This window comes from Ostrea edulis, chromosome 8 (assembly GCF_947568905.1).
Source record: "Ostrea edulis chromosome 8, xbOstEdul1.1, whole genome shotgun sequence".
In the NCBI taxonomy this organism is placed as follows: domain Eukaryota; kingdom Metazoa; phylum Mollusca; class Bivalvia; order Ostreida; family Ostreidae; genus Ostrea; species Ostrea edulis.
In genome coordinates this window covers 34,167,302-34,184,801 of record NC_079171.1, presented here as the reverse complement: position 1 = coordinate 34,184,801, position 17,500 = coordinate 34,167,302, and the positions used below count along the sequence as shown (strand labels likewise).

The 17,500-nt window shown below is 34.8% G+C and overlaps 1 protein-coding gene across 1 annotated transcript; it reads right to left on the bottom strand.

The window, feature by feature from the left end:
* Window positions 1-2,293: 2,293 nt before the first annotated feature.
* LOC125662818 (ficolin-2-like) lies at window positions 2,294-16,564 on the bottom strand. Its single transcript, XM_048895184.2, has 6 exons — window positions 16,384-16,564; window positions 9,517-9,604; window positions 7,741-7,880; window positions 7,202-7,298; window positions 6,643-6,807; window positions 2,294-3,592 (listed from the first exon to the last, which is right to left on the bottom strand). Exons 1-6 carry the CDS (start codon window positions 16,444-16,446, stop codon window positions 3,330-3,332), a joined length of 816 nt encoding a protein of 271 aa, XP_048751141.2. The 5' UTR covers window positions 16,447-16,564; the 3' UTR covers window positions 2,294-3,329.
* Window positions 16,565-17,500: the final 936 nt, after the last annotated feature.

Genomic DNA, 17,500 nt, shown 5'->3' with positions numbered 1-17,500 from the left:
TATATTCATTTACTAAATCACCATTTATTTACATTGCTTGTATAAGCATAGACATATGTTATATGTCTATGGTATAAGTCAGGATATATTTTACATGTCTATGGTTCAACCTACAGTATACAATACGAGTTTTATACACCACACCGTGGAAAGACCACGGTGGAAAATCCACGGAGATACACTGTGTCCTCCGTGTTCCACGGTGTGTGTTATTTGCGAATACACAAGCTTCTAGGAGCTTTGTTGTGGCCACGGACGCCTTGCAGGAGATGTGAAAATGTGCCGCAGGCTAAATAATCACGATAAAGGTGGAATTTTTAAGAAAAGAAAAAAATTCAATATTTCACCCCTGATATTGTTTTTCAGCATTTTGAGTCAATGCCAGAGATAACAAACACTGTGCATTATTTTTTTTTAAGAAAACCTGGTTTTGAAATATTTTTTTAGTCTTCTAATCCCTCTCTTCATTGAAATCTTCATAATTACTTCCACCATATTATGTTAATATGCATCTTGACAAATATAACTTGATCCAATATAGAAATTGGAGCATTGCCGATGATTAACAAATTGGAATTAATCTATTACATGATTAATAGAAGTAAAAATACAAACCATCGAATGATTTATTTTTAAAATCCCGAGTTACTTACATTTGACTGAGATTTATGTTCAATGTACTTTGATAGAGATTTGCAAAAACAAAATTTCATCGAGAGTGTCTGGATAATGTAATGATTTTTGTATAACAAGTATATACCATGCAAATCCCTAGGGTCTTTGTCACAGTATATCTAAATCACGGTAAGCTAGTTTGGGTATTTGAAATAGACAGCAGTTTTTGACTTCTTATGAAAAGTGTGAAATATATTGGGTTGGCGCGATATCAGATCTAGTCTAAGATCACGGATATATTCCGCCGACCAAATTTATTTCAAACTTTCTACAAGAAGCCAAGCACTTCTGTTGATTTCAAATACACGGATTACCTGACCCCCAATTGTTCTATTGAGGCGAAAATATGTTCGAATTTGCATGGAATTTACAATTTATACACAGGTCATTGTTATAGTCATACATCAGGATATGGGGCTCACGGCGGGTTTGACCGGTCAACAGGGGATGCTTCCTCCTCCTAGGCACCTGATCCCACCTCTGGGTGTCCAGGGGTCCGTGTTTGCCCAACTATCTATTTTGTATTGCTTGTAGGAGTTATGAGATTGATCACTGTTCGTTATCTTCACCTTGCATCATAGTCCGACTAACCCGAAAAACATATTTTTATTTTTAAAAAAAGTTATCGAATGACGAAGTATGACCAAATGATAGGTTGTATTGACGAACTAGATCGTTATAACGACCATAGAATTTGCGAAATGCTGACTTCAATCAAGATTGTTGAAACCCCTGTACCATCAACTTGTTTGTCAGTAGCTTACTTCGATTTAAAAACTGATTATACGCAGAACAAGCTCTTGCATATTGAATGAGTTGAGCTATATAAACACCATATGCAGGTGATAATGGAATATTGTTACATAAATATGGGAAGTTGACGATGGATTCGAATCCGCGAATTTATGAATCCGTGAATGTGTCTAAAATGAAAAAAAAACGTGAAATTATTCCCCTATACAGTATGGGATATTTTTATTTTTTAAGAGAGTTGTGTGGAAATGTTTCCTTCTACCTATGTTAACTCGTTATAATGACGGCTTATAATGCGTTTTCGTACCTGGAGGTGTAAAGCAATATAATTAGTGTTGAACTGTGATGAAAAATAAAATATAGAATAATATGAAAAGATTGAATAAAATAAGAAACCAATACAATCTGACATCGAGATATAGTAAAAACGTGGAAAAAATAAATATGGCAAATAAGTAAAGATATTGTAAATAATAATGAATTAATAATAAATGATAAATCAAAACTTATAAAATTGACTTATCCCAGCATCATTATTAGGAGTCAATCTTATAATATTCATGAATAAATTCATTTCACAAAACGTGGGTTGTTTTGGGTTTGGGTTTTTTTTTTTTTTTTTTTTTTTTTGGTCATTAAACGACCCTTTTCTTCATTGGGCCATTTTGAAAGCAGCAGACAAGATGTAGATAGAAATTTAAAATGAAATGAATATGGCGGTCAGAAAATATATGTATGTTAGGAATTAATCTTGCCACAGTTCAAACGTTTTAAACGACTTTGGCATATTCTTTTCACTCATCCTTACATTCTTCATTGCGTAGATCTATATCATACATGAAAATCACATATATATAAAAAATAAAATTTGTACATGGTATTTTTGTGGATTTACAAACATATGGATTAGTAATTGATAAATAAAAGCAAAAGCTTTGAATTTGATAAAGAGGCTCCGTGGTAAAATGACCAGAATATAAATATCCAACCAATAACAAAGAAAGAACACCAACATGTGTATAGTGTCATGTTTTATTTCAAACACTTGATTCATAGCATATAGTTCAACTAGTAATGTTTTACATGGTACATGTAATTAAAGGACCCTCTAAACTCAAACAACTACATTACAAAAATGTAAACAAGAATAGAACTCCTGTGAAGAAATAGACAAAGAGAAAGAATACTTCCTCAGTATTTCTAGAATCCCACAATTTCAAGTCATTCATTCCATATAACACCTAATTAGTTCAGTTTATTCCTCATTCTCGTCGAGAAAAGTCGTATTTTTATAATTCCATGAAAACAATTAGGATCTCAATATTTACAGCTCCTGTTTTATCCTACCTTTTGTACTTTAGTTTCAGTGGTAGTTTGTCTTCATAATTATTCCATTAAGTTTACTTCAGTATTAACGACCTGATGATTTGACGATTCCATATTATTGGTCATGGTAGTGTTTTTTAAACTAAAATTTGAATCCATCACAGTATGCACAGCTACCAAAAACAAAAACATTGGACTATGAATTACTCTGTTTACCTGATGTAGGGCAGAGGTGAACGGTCAACAGAGGTTGTATTTTGAAGAAAAAAATTATGATGACATATACATTTTTTTTTACATTAAGACGTAAAGATAACGAGCAGTAGTCAATCTGAAAACTCCTATAAAGATTACAAATTTAAAAGAGGGGTAAACGCGGACCCATGGACATACCAGATGGGGGATCAGGTGTCCACAAGGAGTAAGCATCCGCTTTTGACCGTTCACATCATTTCTGTTCATATCTATTTTTGGAAACTTGAAATCTAGATATCATTAAAATATGTTCACATAGTATCATTAAAACCAATAGGTTTTTCTTTTCTTGATTAAATTGAAAAAATAACAAAATCATTTCACACTCTTTTCACCATGAGATCGATCGATTTTAAGAGCTTATTGGTTGTCGACCAGTACCCGTAGCGAATGCCCAAAAGCGGTGTGGTAGTATTTTCCGGCAAGTGAAGTCCGTTCGGGTTTGCACAGTAACAGTCATTGTACCACCAACCACCCTTAAACACAACAGCACAATTCGCTGCACTGCCATCATTATCCACATCATATGTCGTGAACTGCATGTTTTGAATTTTTCCTTCATTAGCAACGGTGAAACAATCACCTGAAGAAATAGAAATTGAAAACAAATCATTAAATGGTGACACCTGATTATGTTTGATTAAAGATGAAGATAACAAACAGTGAGCAATCTCATAACTCCTATAAAAATTTGAAATAGAGAGTTTGGCAAACAAGGACCACCGTGACATACCAGAGGTGGGATCAGGTGCCTAGGAGGAGTAAGCATCGATTGTCGACCGGTCACACCCGTCGTAAGCCCTATAGCTTGATATTTCATTGCGCGTTCACAGGGATATATCGAATCGACATACGAATGAACATGATTTTTGCTAATAAATAAAACGTCGTGATAATATTTCCTCAAATTGACTAAGTTCAACAACCTGTAATTCTCTCAAAACAAATGAAGAATATTAAAGTCATTGTCACATACAGAGTACATGTCAATACCCATACAAACTCTGTCTAAAAAGGTTCTCCCTTGTTAGGCGTACAGACCATGTGCTCTCTATGTAATATTTCCTCAAACCTGATTACTGTGGAATCAGTAGAATTCGTGGTGGTTCAATTTTCGAGGAATTCGTATGTACTCCTCATCCACGAATTTACATCCTCAACGAATCATTATTACATTCCAGATGCGCATCATCAATACCCATAAAACACTTTGTAAAATAAAAGAAACGAATGAAGCCGAGTTTATTCATAGGTTTTTACATCAGAAGACAAAACATCTCTTTCTGTGGTCTTCAACTCGGCAATTTATCTTTATCTTTATCGATATCTCCCTGTTAACGCGAATTAAAAGACACCACAGGGTCCTCCACTCTCTATTTTGTATTCCTTAAAGACCCATCTCATGACCATACGGTTGGTGAAAATGTAGGCGGAGCCTAATCTAAACATGTTATTTACATGGAGTGGCCAGGGTCTACCAAGGTGTTAATTGCTATATCCCGTGGCACTCAAAGAAATACACAGAGACAGAGGTGATCCAGACAGAACATGGTACCTGTCCGTGCTTTTTTTTTTAATATAGTTTTGATATACACAGGACCTGTCTCAGGGACCTCTGTAGAGTTTCTGTGGTCATAGTGTTTGAATAATGGTTGTATTCCTAAGGGTAGCTGACACACATTCTACATTCACCCTCTCTCTCTCTCTCTCTCTCTCTCTCTCTCTCTCTCTCTCTGTGTGTGTGTGTGTGTGTGTGTGTGTGTCATTGACTCAATGAATATAAATATAGAGGTGTCATAAATTGATGACATAAATCATTTCAATAAGTTACAAGTTTTAGAAATTATTGTGCAAATTATTGTTTGATTTCTAATTGTGTAATTTATAATACATGTATATAGAGGGGGGACATTACAATTATATTGAAATTGCATTGTTCAGGGGTCTTTTTAAAAACAATTGAATTACGAGAAAATAGCAGCTCAATGCTATCAAAACTCAGGTATACATCTAAAGAATGCCTGTAGGTACTGACTGTTATTGTTATCAAAACACCTCTCTGGGGGTAGCTCCAGACCACAGTGTCTGCAGATGTGACTCCACCTGAGATCTATTGTTAATGTTTGATTGACAGGCAGCTTATGATTTGGGGGTGTTAACTTAAAATTGAGTCTTTAAAGGAGTTACGAGATACAGTTTGAAGTGGCATGGAGAGGATTTAAGCTGAAAATTTTCAAATTTATTTTTCCATTTTTATTGTTCAAGAGAGGTTCAAATGGATCGAAGCTGCAGCATGACCCGCAACAAACCTACATAGCATGTTTCAGCTTGATGTGACAAAGCACCATAATACGTCCCTTGTAAAGACAGGCGTATAAAAGGAAACTAAAAATATCTTTCTTTCTGTGTATTGAATGTGTTTATTGTCTAGACATTCAATGCATTTTCTGGAATTTAGCACAAACTGTATATCTATTTTGTGTAATTGTTACTATTTAGTAATATTCTTCTCACAGGGAAGTAATGTTGTTTTTACATATTATTGAATAACACTAGAGACGTCATCAACTGTAGGTGTTGATCCACAGCTTGTGACATATGTATGACGTGTTCTTTATCATGTCAACGCCTAACATATCACGTGACATCCTTGGGTAACTTTACGACGTTCACTTTTACTACTTGGCAAGGAAACAGTCAGTACCTATGTTAAACGTCTGAAGTTTCACGAGGCGCTAAGACTGACAATCAAACTTGGATATCCTGGCTTTGGAATCATATCTAACCACTATATCCAACCACTAGGATATCAACCACTAGGATATCAACCACTAGGATATCCAACCACTAGGATATCCAACCACTAGGATATCAACCACTAGGATATCTAAACACTAGGATATCCAACCATTAGGATATCTAACCACTAGAATATTTATCAATTAGGATATCCAATCACTGGGATATCCAACCACTAGGACATCTAACCACTAGGATATTTCGGTTTTGTAAAGTTAGATCCTTGATTTTCAGTATATTTCTGTAGAGGTTTCAAACACATTTGATTAGTTATGATGTAAATAAACCTTCATTCATTCAAGATTTGATCCTTCAATTTCATTGGTTTCTGAAAATATAAATTTTCTTCTGTTTGATGTGTGCACGATCCATGATCGAAAGAAACGTGACATTCATTTGATGTCCCATGTCATTTTTCTCAAGAAGATTCCGGAATTGTTCTAAATATACTGCTTGATTGGATATACTTAGTTTTGCTCTTTGCTCTTGTAAGCTAAACATATGTACAGGTACTATTATAGTTGTAATAATATATTGCAATAAACAGGGTAGGTCCATGAAGTTGTACCCCATGGAAAATTTACTGTAAACCAACTTTTATTCACTTGAGAGAAAATTTTGCGAGTTTCACAAGAACCTCATCGTCGCGAATATATCTCGTCGCGAACCAGTCCTTCAATGTCTGCCTTAGGCTAAAAAAGGGCTCGATCGCGAAAATTATTCGCCACAAACCAATTCACCATGGGTGAAACGTGAAATAAAGTAATCGCAAATAAAAGTTGGTTCACAGTCTGTTACCAAAATTTAGCAGTATTTGAAAAATGCAATCCCTACCAATATTTCCTGAATATCCGGAAACTTCCACCGTGTAATTTGAAGATTCATTGCTGACTTTAACACTGGAGTACTTAGCGAAGCCTGTGGTTCCAGCGAAATCAACCATATCCATTCTCAGTCCGTACGTCCCTTGCTTTAGTAAGTAGTGGAGGTTTTCATTGCCTTAAACATTAAGTCAGTACTGTTCTTTTCCCTTCATATTAAACCGAATTCCACTAATACCGTATAAGTTGTATTTTTAGCGAGACAAATATCGCGATTTCTCCATGAAGTATGGGTATATATATTTAGCGAGAGCTAATTTAGCGGCTTTATAATTCCAAGGAAGATAGCTATTACCTCCAATATTGAATAAATATTAGAGATATTAGATTTCAGCGATCGCAACACTGTCGCTAGTGATACCAAATTAAATCACCGCTAAAAATTCTGCTTATACGGTATTCTGAACTAGCGGCAAATGTCCTCTTTAAAATCCTACATCGTGGAGTCAAAGATTCAATCATTCAATTTCATTTAGGTAGGGTGAAAAAAATTAATTATCAAATCATCTTACCTAACCAAAACTCGGATGACAAGTTGCCGAAACCATTTCGATAGTCTGTCCAATTCCGATAAAAGTCTACAGAACCATCCATTCGACGCTGAAAGACCTAAACACATGAAGGTATGACAAAGTATGGAACATCGAAGAATAATTCTTGACAAATGTTTACCATCAAGACTTTTTTCATATCATAATCATTCGAAGATAGAAAAAAAAATAGACGTAGTTGAGCTAGAGATAAAAGAAACATTATCGCCCTTTGATATATATTGCAGTTCATTGTCTCATATGAATAGAAACTTCATATAAAAAATAAGTGTTCGAGTTTTAATTACTCAAGAATTAAATTCTATTCTAATGCAAGATAATTTAACGGCAAAAAAAAAAAAAAGATCTAGTCTATACAAGAGACTAGGATTTCCTCAGTTTGAATTTCATTTTCAACTCAAACCGGTAAGCATCCCCTGTCTAAATATATATTCACTTTCACAGTTTCCTTAAAGTACTGTAATTTAACATTGACGTGTTTTATAGAAAGTACCACCCACCGTCCATCCGCCTCCATCTGTTTCCATGTCGCAGAACACAGTCACGTGACCCAAACCTCTCAGACTTACGATGTACTTTCCGCTGGATAACGCGGGAAACATATCACGAATTGATCCGCAATCCATCGGGTCATAGTTATCTGAAATTAATGAGGAAAAGATATACAAAATATTACCCATATAGTATATCAGAGTTTTGTTTTCCCCTCCTTTACCTAAATTATGCACTTTCATTGGATAATTCGAAATTCCATCCCGTGGGGATCCGAGTTAGAATAGCTCCACAGTACCCCTTGCTTGTCGTAGAAGGCGACTAAATGGGGCGGTCCTTCGGATGAGACCGCAAAAACCGAGGCCCCGTGTCACAGCAGGTGTGGTACGATAAAGATCCCTCCCTGCTCAAAGGCCATAAGCGCCGAGCATATGCCTAAATTTCACAGCCCTTCACCGGCATTGATGACGTTTTCATATGAGTGAAATATTCTCGAGAGGGACGATAAACAATATTCAATCAATCAATCAATCTGAATTATGCGTTTTCATTGGATAATTCTAATTAATTCCATGTATGTCGTTACCAACTGGCATTTCTATCCCACCACGTACGGACATGTCGTCACCAATGCATGTGATACATAAGACTTATGGCTGATGTTTTATCTCAGTCCTATATCATGGCACTCAAGCCACTGAAACAAGTTAAAACGGTAGACTAAATTGAAAAGTCGCTACCCCCGCAAAATGTGTTACATCAATCGACAAAAGATTTAATTATCAGATGAATCAAAGAGAAAAGAACAAAATTCAATTATAGGATTTCATAACATGTCTATGGAAATTCATGGGGAAACTAATTCAAAGAGATTTGAGAGGAGATAGCATCATACACACCCCGTATGAAGAAGGTAATACACCGTCAGCAATGTTCTCATAAGAAATGATCAATATAAAAATGGACAACAAGATTGAATTGACCAGGGAATCACTAACAGCAGGAAATCCATACATTAATAACATTTCATCTTTTATCAAACAGTGTAGAATCTTGAAAATATACTTCACTACCCCTTTAAAGATACATTTCTTTTTTCTAATTAGCAATAAAAACGACAATCATAAATGGTTAGAATTCAGTTCTCAAGAATACACCTCGCTATTACATCGGGGTGAATAATTCACGTACTGATTAAATGCATTGTGTAACAGATGAATTTCATTAAATGTTCCAGATACAATTTTTACCACGTTACTTTGGTGAAATTCTAATTAAAAAATCTAATGTGTTAATTAACCAAATTAGAGATTCATTCATCAATGGATCTGAAGAGAATGGATTTTTATCGCTCAAATTCGATTGATCTCTCATGGAAGAAATAGGGAACAGTTCACAACACAAAATTTTAAATGTTACCCAGCATGTCACCCTTTGATGAACAGTTGACGTATTGTCGATACGGATTTTCAGATGCATAGTTCTAGTTTGTACAAATTACATGTTTTTGACACATTAATTTTGACTACGGATAACTCCGTTTGCCTGATCAAGATATAGGGCTCACGGCGGGTGTGACCGGTCGACGGGGGATGCTTATTCCTCCCGGACTCCTGATCTCACCTCTGATGTGTCCAGGGGCCTATGTTTGCCCAACTCTCTATTATGTATTGCTTGTAGGAGTTATGAGATTGATCATCATTCGTTATCTTCACCTTTCATATAACGCATAAGTAAATTTGATGAAGCTGTGACATGCAGTAAATAGAAAGTCTACTATTCACCTTTCACACAGTAAGTCTTGTTACTCTTAAGCGTGACACATGTCTGGTTCGACTGACAGGTACTGCATTCATTCTGGGAATCAAAGTCCTGAAAGTATTTTATGCATCGGATCATTAAGTTATACCAGAGAAGATAAGAGACAAGAAAAGGTGAAAGAAAGTATGCAGTGTGATTGAAACTCTCATCGAGAATCAGAGTCCTACATCAATGACCAAATCAGACATTTAATTATGTGTAGAAAAAGTTGAAAGAAAATATGTAATGTCATTGAAATTTCCATCATTGTTTATACACGACATTGTTTCCTACAAAATACGGTGTTGAATCCACGACATTACAAATCAATGTCACCCTGAAGATTCAAGGTAGTACTCTTGTAATGGGGAAGCAACTCGTCACCATTTGATCAATCCTGTTCCTCATCAAATGTTGAGATGAAAACATCAATCATTTGTAGGTCTTCCACGGTGAGGGTATATAGATTTAATTACAGGGGGTTTCAGCTCAGAAAGGATGTATTGTCAATTAATTAAGAAGTGTATTTTCAATTTCTACATTTATGGCACTTTAAAGAAAATATTGGTCATAATGCTTGTAATTAAACTAGCGTGTATTAAGTTTGACCCACTTTCATTTAAAAATCCACTCTAGCCTTATTTACATCAATTAGTTTTGTTAGTTGTTTGACAGCACATCATAATTGAATGATTACACCGACTTAGCATAGCTCGGGAATTCTACCAATAAATATATCAAACGGTCTTAAACTAGTACATTGATAAAAAAAAAATCAATGTTTTTCTGATTATATGGAAATATAAATCAATAAAAGCTTTTGACAAAAGAATTATTTTTTCAATTATTGTTTTCTTTGCCATTGGTTTCGAAATGTAAAAAGTAAAATAAAAATAAAAGTTCAAAAACTGAAACATGTTTAAGGTTTAACAATAGTCTAATGAAAGATTGTGATCCTATTTGAAATCATTATCAATCATTGTGACACAGATGAAAAATACAAAGATTCGCTATTATATGTTTTACCTATCTCTTCTCATAGTTTCAAACACAACACTAAAAGGAATCTACAGGAACCGAGTCTCTCTCTCTCTCTCTCTCTCTCTCTCTCTCATTCATTTGAGAACAAGTTAAAAAGTGTATTTTCAATTTCTACACTTATGGCACTTTAAAGAAAATATTGGTCATAATGCTTGTAATTAAACTAGCGTGTATTAAGTTTGACCCACTTTCATTTAAAAATCCACTCTAGCCTTATTTACATATATATTCATTCAATTTTAACATTGTATTTACATTTACATCCAATTTGCATTGTTTTAATCTAAATTAAATGAATAACATATATGTACGTTGCGCGTGGTTACCTTAAGTTATTCTTGTGTGTATATGTACACTTTGTTCTTCTTTTTTTCGAGCGCACTAAATGTTTTCAGCGAAGGAACACGCACTAACCAATGCTACATTGGATTGTACATGTAGTAAAAAGAACATGAAATTCATTCAGAATATACGTGAACAGAAATATTATAAACGAACTTGAAAAGGTGTTTGTTTAAATTCAACACACGACAATTTCACCAAATTTGAACCTTATAGGATGTGATAAAATTCACAAACAATGTGATAAGTTATACACAAGAGTTGACACTGACACCATGAAAAACCTTACAAAAAGTAATCTTGTCGGTATTATATTCAATGTTTTAGCATATACACTTGCATCTATTTACTGGAGACTCTTTATTTGAACAAAATATATATACAGGCTCCTGACAATTATCTTTATATAACAAATCTTTCAATGCATTAGAATTTACGCAAAGGAAAACAGTTTGAATCATAAATCATGGGGCTCACGGCGGGTGTGACCGGTCAACAGGGGATGCTTACTCCTCCTAGGCACCTGATCCCACCTCTGGTGTGTCCAGGGGTACGTGTTTGACCAACTATCTATTTTGTATTGCTTGTAGGAGTTATGAGATTGATCACTGTTCGTTATCTTCACCTTGCATTCATTGTCTCAAACCACGTCCGAAGTCCGCAAGGGAGAGGATCATATATTTTTTACCCCCCTTTCTACCTTTTGGTACATGCCGATTAAATCGGAGATATGAAAACAACCTTGATTTCCCTGTCTAATAAATCATTCAACAATTCCTTTTCGGCCAGTTTCCAATGATGAATGAAACAGAGACTGTCTATTAACAGTACCAAAGTCAATCACTATGACAGTGCATCAGCATATATAATGCCGTCAGTCAAAGATATTTACATTTTCCAGCAATTGTCAAAATAATGAAAGGTGCAAGATCTAATCAGTTTTTGACACTAAGTTTTTTCACTATACTAGTGAAAAGGACTACTACAATCTATAATTTACTAGTCCTGCTGATTTGTGACTAATCCGGCTGCTGAAAGTAGACGGCCGAGTCGCGATGCGACGAGAGAAGAGTGCGGGAGGGGCTTGTCCCCTCTTAAAGAGGGTGGGGGTCCTGGGAAAAAATCAAAATCTAGATGCAAATTGTTCATTTGAGACAAATAAATGAAAATTTTATGACCAGATCTAGCCTCTTTTTCCTGATTTTCTCATCAAACCATCATATTTATGCTTGAATATCATGAAGAATACGTCGATGTGTAGCATAGTACCGTATTTTGTCGAATATGATATGCACTTTTTTTCACGGATTTTTGGTGTGAGAAAGGGGTGCACATTGTTTACCAAAGTTTTTTTTTCAGGTGAAACTCGGCGGTGAAGTAATGTTTCACTCGGAGACATATCGTATGCTTGTTTACGTTGTTCACCTAATCGATTTCAAGAAAATTACTACAGAACGTAAAATTGTAGAAAATGTTATACTTAACAATATGTAAATAATTAAATTATTATAAAACAGTCAATTAAGTTTCATTCGATCTTGCATTCATATTAGATATTCATCATCGTGCAAGAGTGCCACGATATCATCAGACCGTGTTTTTTGAAACCATCGTTGTGTACAAGGACTTCGTCACTTGATTTTGTCAGACACCTATTCAGGGTACTTTCTGCATGCTGCACGATTTCCATGGATCTGGGAATATGCGATTTTCTTCTGTAGTAAATGACACGCGACGACGTACTTCATCTATCTAAATGCAGCGAAATTTCGGAGAGTTATGTTTGAATTCTTCATTTCACTACCGTCTCCAAATAATGGTAGTGTACGATTACAACACATTGAACAATTGTTCAATATTTTTACTTTATTTCTATAACGTCGGCTGTTTGAATTATTTGAAGCTTAAAGAAAGAAAATATCGAGTGTTCAAACTTCAATGCTACAAAATATCATGCTTTGCTAAAATCAATATATTATTACTGATCTGTATCCAAATTCCTGAGCTTTGTTGAGGACTTGCATTATTTCCACAAAGATTTCTAGTGAAATTGAAATTGAAAAAAAAAGCCAAGAATACTGCTTGGTTAGAATGTTTACATTAATCACCGGTAATTATGTAAACTGGGAAAGGGACATCAAACAATCGTTCCAGTTTTATACAAATGATAATATTGTGCTCTGGTTCAGTCCTCATTACATTGCGCACAAATTACATGCAACTTTAATTCTAGAGGGGAGGGGGTGTCCAGACCTCCTCTCTAGATCCGCGCATGATTCATATATAGTCATTAAGTTTTGTGCACATGCCACTAACTGCTAAATGACCGACGGTGAGTGGGGTGGTTAAAGTGTAAATGCAGTAAGAGAAAGCTATCCTTATGTGTGAAAATCGTGTTCTAATATTTCAACACCAGTTCCACGATTTAATGATGAATATAGTAACCAATGACTAGCTATTTTGTATTTTTAAATAAGACTATGTCTCAGAACACGTGCGTCAGTTATCGACAAATGTAAGGTAATTCCATAAACAAATAATTATTACAGCGACGTACATGTAGCAACAGGGGACTTTGGCCCACACATTCTTTTGTTTTGAGAATGTAGTTTTTCCATAAATTGTACATGCGAATTTTGATTCCCCCCCCCCCTTATGGTAGTACTGAATGCTTGCGAAAATTTAAGCAGTCGTTCGTTTCTACTAAAAATGTTTTCTTAAGAAATGTTTTTTATCTTTTTTTTTTTCTTTCTTTCTTTTTTTTACATGTAATGATCGGGGTTCACCGGGTTTTGTCTTCTTGGAACACACAATACAAGCGTATACTTTATCTTGTAGCTTACAAATGAGTAATAATTTAGATATCTATAGAGTACTAAATACTACATCGTTCATCTATCAACTACCAAAATTCACTCTTATTGCAGGGTAGATGCAAATATTTCATTACCATATATATCATGGAGTAACCTCTCCTAAATGAGTTCGACAACTTTGTAATATAAACGACAGATCGATGATGTTGGAATTGGTTTGATAGGAAACATGCATGTCATAAAACTACAGGTACTGCAGCATGTAAATTATGAAAAATATATGGTAATGAATTGATTTTCAAGTGTATATATTTAAAGCCTGTATGTTTGACTTGCTACTAATTCAATTTTTACGGGGAAAATATAACCGAATTTTGCATTCGAACTCTCGCACTATTATGCTCTGATGTAAAGGTACCAATTATGCTATTGCGCTTTCATTTTCGATATTATTAAACTTTTTATTTTATAAACAACGATTGCATTCGGTTACCGACGTGCATTCTTTTTTAAAAGCCAGGCCAAAGCCATGCTAAAATTCTTACTTAATAATATACATATTATATATGTATCATGAGTGGGTTTTTCATTCAGATGGACAATTATAAGATGTGTCTGACATATTTCTTAATACAATATTAGAATAGCATTTGAAATTACACATGCAACATACCCAATAAGTTATAATTAGCCTACATGTACATTAGAATATGATGACTCATGGTATCACAGAGTTCGGGCCCAAAACGGGCTTAGCCCCTGTGTGATGACTGGCAAGGCATATTTAGACATGTATTTAGATACGCATTCTAGCCGCCACAGTACAGTATATGCACACCAATTTAGAGGGATAATTCATATCATAAACTATCTATGATAAAAAAGAATATGTGATTGAACTTTGCCATGTTTTACATTAATTGCGTTGATATCATTGCGTATCTATATCAAACATAAAACGAGTAAAATTTGGAATCGGAAATATCTGTGTCGAAGATTTCAATTCTCTGATTACACACTACCTTCTTCAATGCAAACTACGTAGAGTCTTATAAAATTTAATATGCTGTACATATGCATATTGTTTATTCATTAAACTTGTAAATATGAACACCATCAACGTTGAAATTTGTATTACAGATGAACGCGGGAAATGGTTAAACGTTAAATTTAATAGTCTGCTCATTTATCAACCAAGTCGAAATTTTGCTCATTACTGACTTTTCAACATGATTAATTTGTACAAAAAACATCTTTGTGGTTGTTGCATGTGCTCGATCTTTAAAATGGTTTCAAAGACATAAAAAACGGCTAATTTCAACGATTTCGGTCAATCATGTCAATCGGAGATAAGGAAAATGACGTCACAGAACATATTACGTCACTAATTTCCACATGTATCATCAGGGTCAATGTCCTAGTGCATAACCTTGCTCTTTGATTAACTATTTATCAATTCCATCTCACACACGTCAATTTCTAGAATTATTAAAAAAAACTAACGACACTTGATATAAACTTTTCAAATATGGTGAAAATGGAAACTTAATTTATGATGTTACAAGTAAAATGAACGAAATAAACCAAAAGGAATGTAATTCTCAAATAAGTTCAAACAGTGGGGAAATTTGTATACGTTGTGTAATTCTATATTGAGAGCTAATATATTTCAAAGTTTGAACATCACAGAAAATGTACACGTCCCTTATTTTTCAATGAATTTTAAAATGTAGTTATTACAATCAAACTAAGCCAAAAAATGTGCACCAACCTATGCTTCTATATTTTTATTCTTTACTTTTTTTTTGCTCCAAGTGTCATTAAATGTGTTGAGATTTTGTGTGTTTTTTTAATTTCAAAATCAGACAGTCACATATAATAATTAATTACTCGTCTTGGATTTTTGAATTTTAAATGTAATAAAATTAAAATGATTCGCTTTCTTGCAATTTCCCTTGGACGTGTAACTGCTGAATTGTGCAACAGAAGTGTGAAGCGATGTGTTTTCATAGGGAAATAAACATATCTAGGTTGTAAAACAGTAGTTCTAATTCATAAAAGAAAAACCCAATCACAGATTTACCAATATAGATTTATTTACCTTCTTCCACGTAAATCTAGTTACGCATCGTTCTATAATCCGTGTACGGTATGTAATGTCATATGACGTTTAATGCATTTCTCTCGTTTTTAACTAGCGAAATACATTACTTTTATGAAAAAATAGGCCTATGACATTTGCCCGTACCTAGATATGACAGAAAGAAAAATTATAGTAAATGTTTCAAGCTTTCGGAATATGATATACGTTTGTAATTATTGTGTGTTGTAGAAAATATTTTCCTAACAGAAGATACCACAATTGTTGTCATTTCGGCATAATTTTCTTACTTTCCGGCAACAGTGTGCGATTTTGAATGCATGTTTTCGAGAAGTTCCCAACATTGTACAGAAAAGCTTTGAGTAGAAGAATTGTTTAATTTTTATTCTACTTTTTGAAAATGCAATTTTGTTCATTATATCCCGATTATTATCAAAACGCCACCATTTTCACGGGGCGTTAAAGGGTTAATTAAAGGAGAAAACTAAAACACGATGAAATAATTTCATTCAGTTAAACTGAAAATTAGAAATAAGTAGTGTTAGCCTTACTTGCGGGGTGTATATTCTGATATAGTCGGTGTTCACCTCCGTTCCCTCCACTTCCGACATCATCTCGCACAGTAGATCTCTTCTCCTGTAGTTCACAGCTTTACACAGGTGTGATCTCTTCAGACATTCCTGGACGCATTGCTGTGGTCCAACAGTGTCCACCACCGCCACCACGACCCCGTCAAACCTCTCCCCGGGAGTCTGACTAACCGCTGAACATTGACAGTACAATTCCCCAACAAACAAAAAGTGAATTAGATAAAATAAATTTAGTGAAACGAGAAGAAATCTCAGGTCCATGTTCATTTCTTTCCGAAAGGAGGGGCATATTAAGTAAGCGCTTTACTTCTTTGGGACTAAATTCAAGACTGTTAACAACCCAACCGTTCCTGCATCTTAATATAAAATTTAAAACTCTACATATGCAACTGCCCAGTGATTAGTCAATCAAACGATATAATCTTCACGTATCGTACTTAAAAAACGGAAATATAAATTCACAATGGCGCATTGATTTCTGAATCAAGAATGATTATTCCCTGCGAAGTCATTAATATTTCCTTAATTGGCTTTGATGTTGAATATATCGTACAATTTCCTTTGAACACCACTTGCTTATATCAAACGTGCCGAGCATAATCTTCTTGAGGTTGTGAAACTTACCCATACGCACTTCAGGGAAGCTTTTGATGATTCGGAAAGTGAACGGGAAAAAATCGAACGTATTAAAAGGATATTATCGAATTCAAAAGGATAAATTGGATTGTTATTTGACCGTTCTCACAGATCATGCCAATCTGCAACGAGGTCTATACTTGATCTCACCTCTGGCATATTCTGTCGACAGGTGATGATTACTCCTCCTAGGTACATGATCCCACCACTGGTACATCCAGTGGCCCGTGTTTGTATTCTATATAGGGGTTATGAAATTGATAATGATCTAGTTTGCCAATACAACCTGTCATTAGATCAAATGTCTGACGTGTTTCATACCAATTATTAGGCCGTTCTTAACAACCTGATGTTGACTACGGACTACTCCGTTTACTAACCATGGTATAGGACTCACAGCGGGTATGACCGCCGGCAAGGAATGCTTACTCTTCCTGGTCAC

What these genes read in the sequence shown, in the direction of transcription:
- LOC125662818 (XM_048895184.2), bottom strand. Translation starts at nt 16,446, where the DNA reads ATGATGTCGGAAGTGGAGGGAACGGAGGTGAACACCGACTATATCAGA. An exon ending in CAAGACTTACTGTGTGAAAG is followed by an intron (nt 7,881 to 9,516) that starts GTGAATAGTAGA and finishes CATTAATTTCAG; the next exon opens with ATAACTATGACCCGATGGAT. An exon ending in CAGATGGAGGCGGATGGACG is followed by an intron (nt 7,299 to 7,740) that starts GTGGGTGGTACT and finishes TCATGTGTTTAG; the next exon opens with GTCTTTCAGCGTCGAATGGA.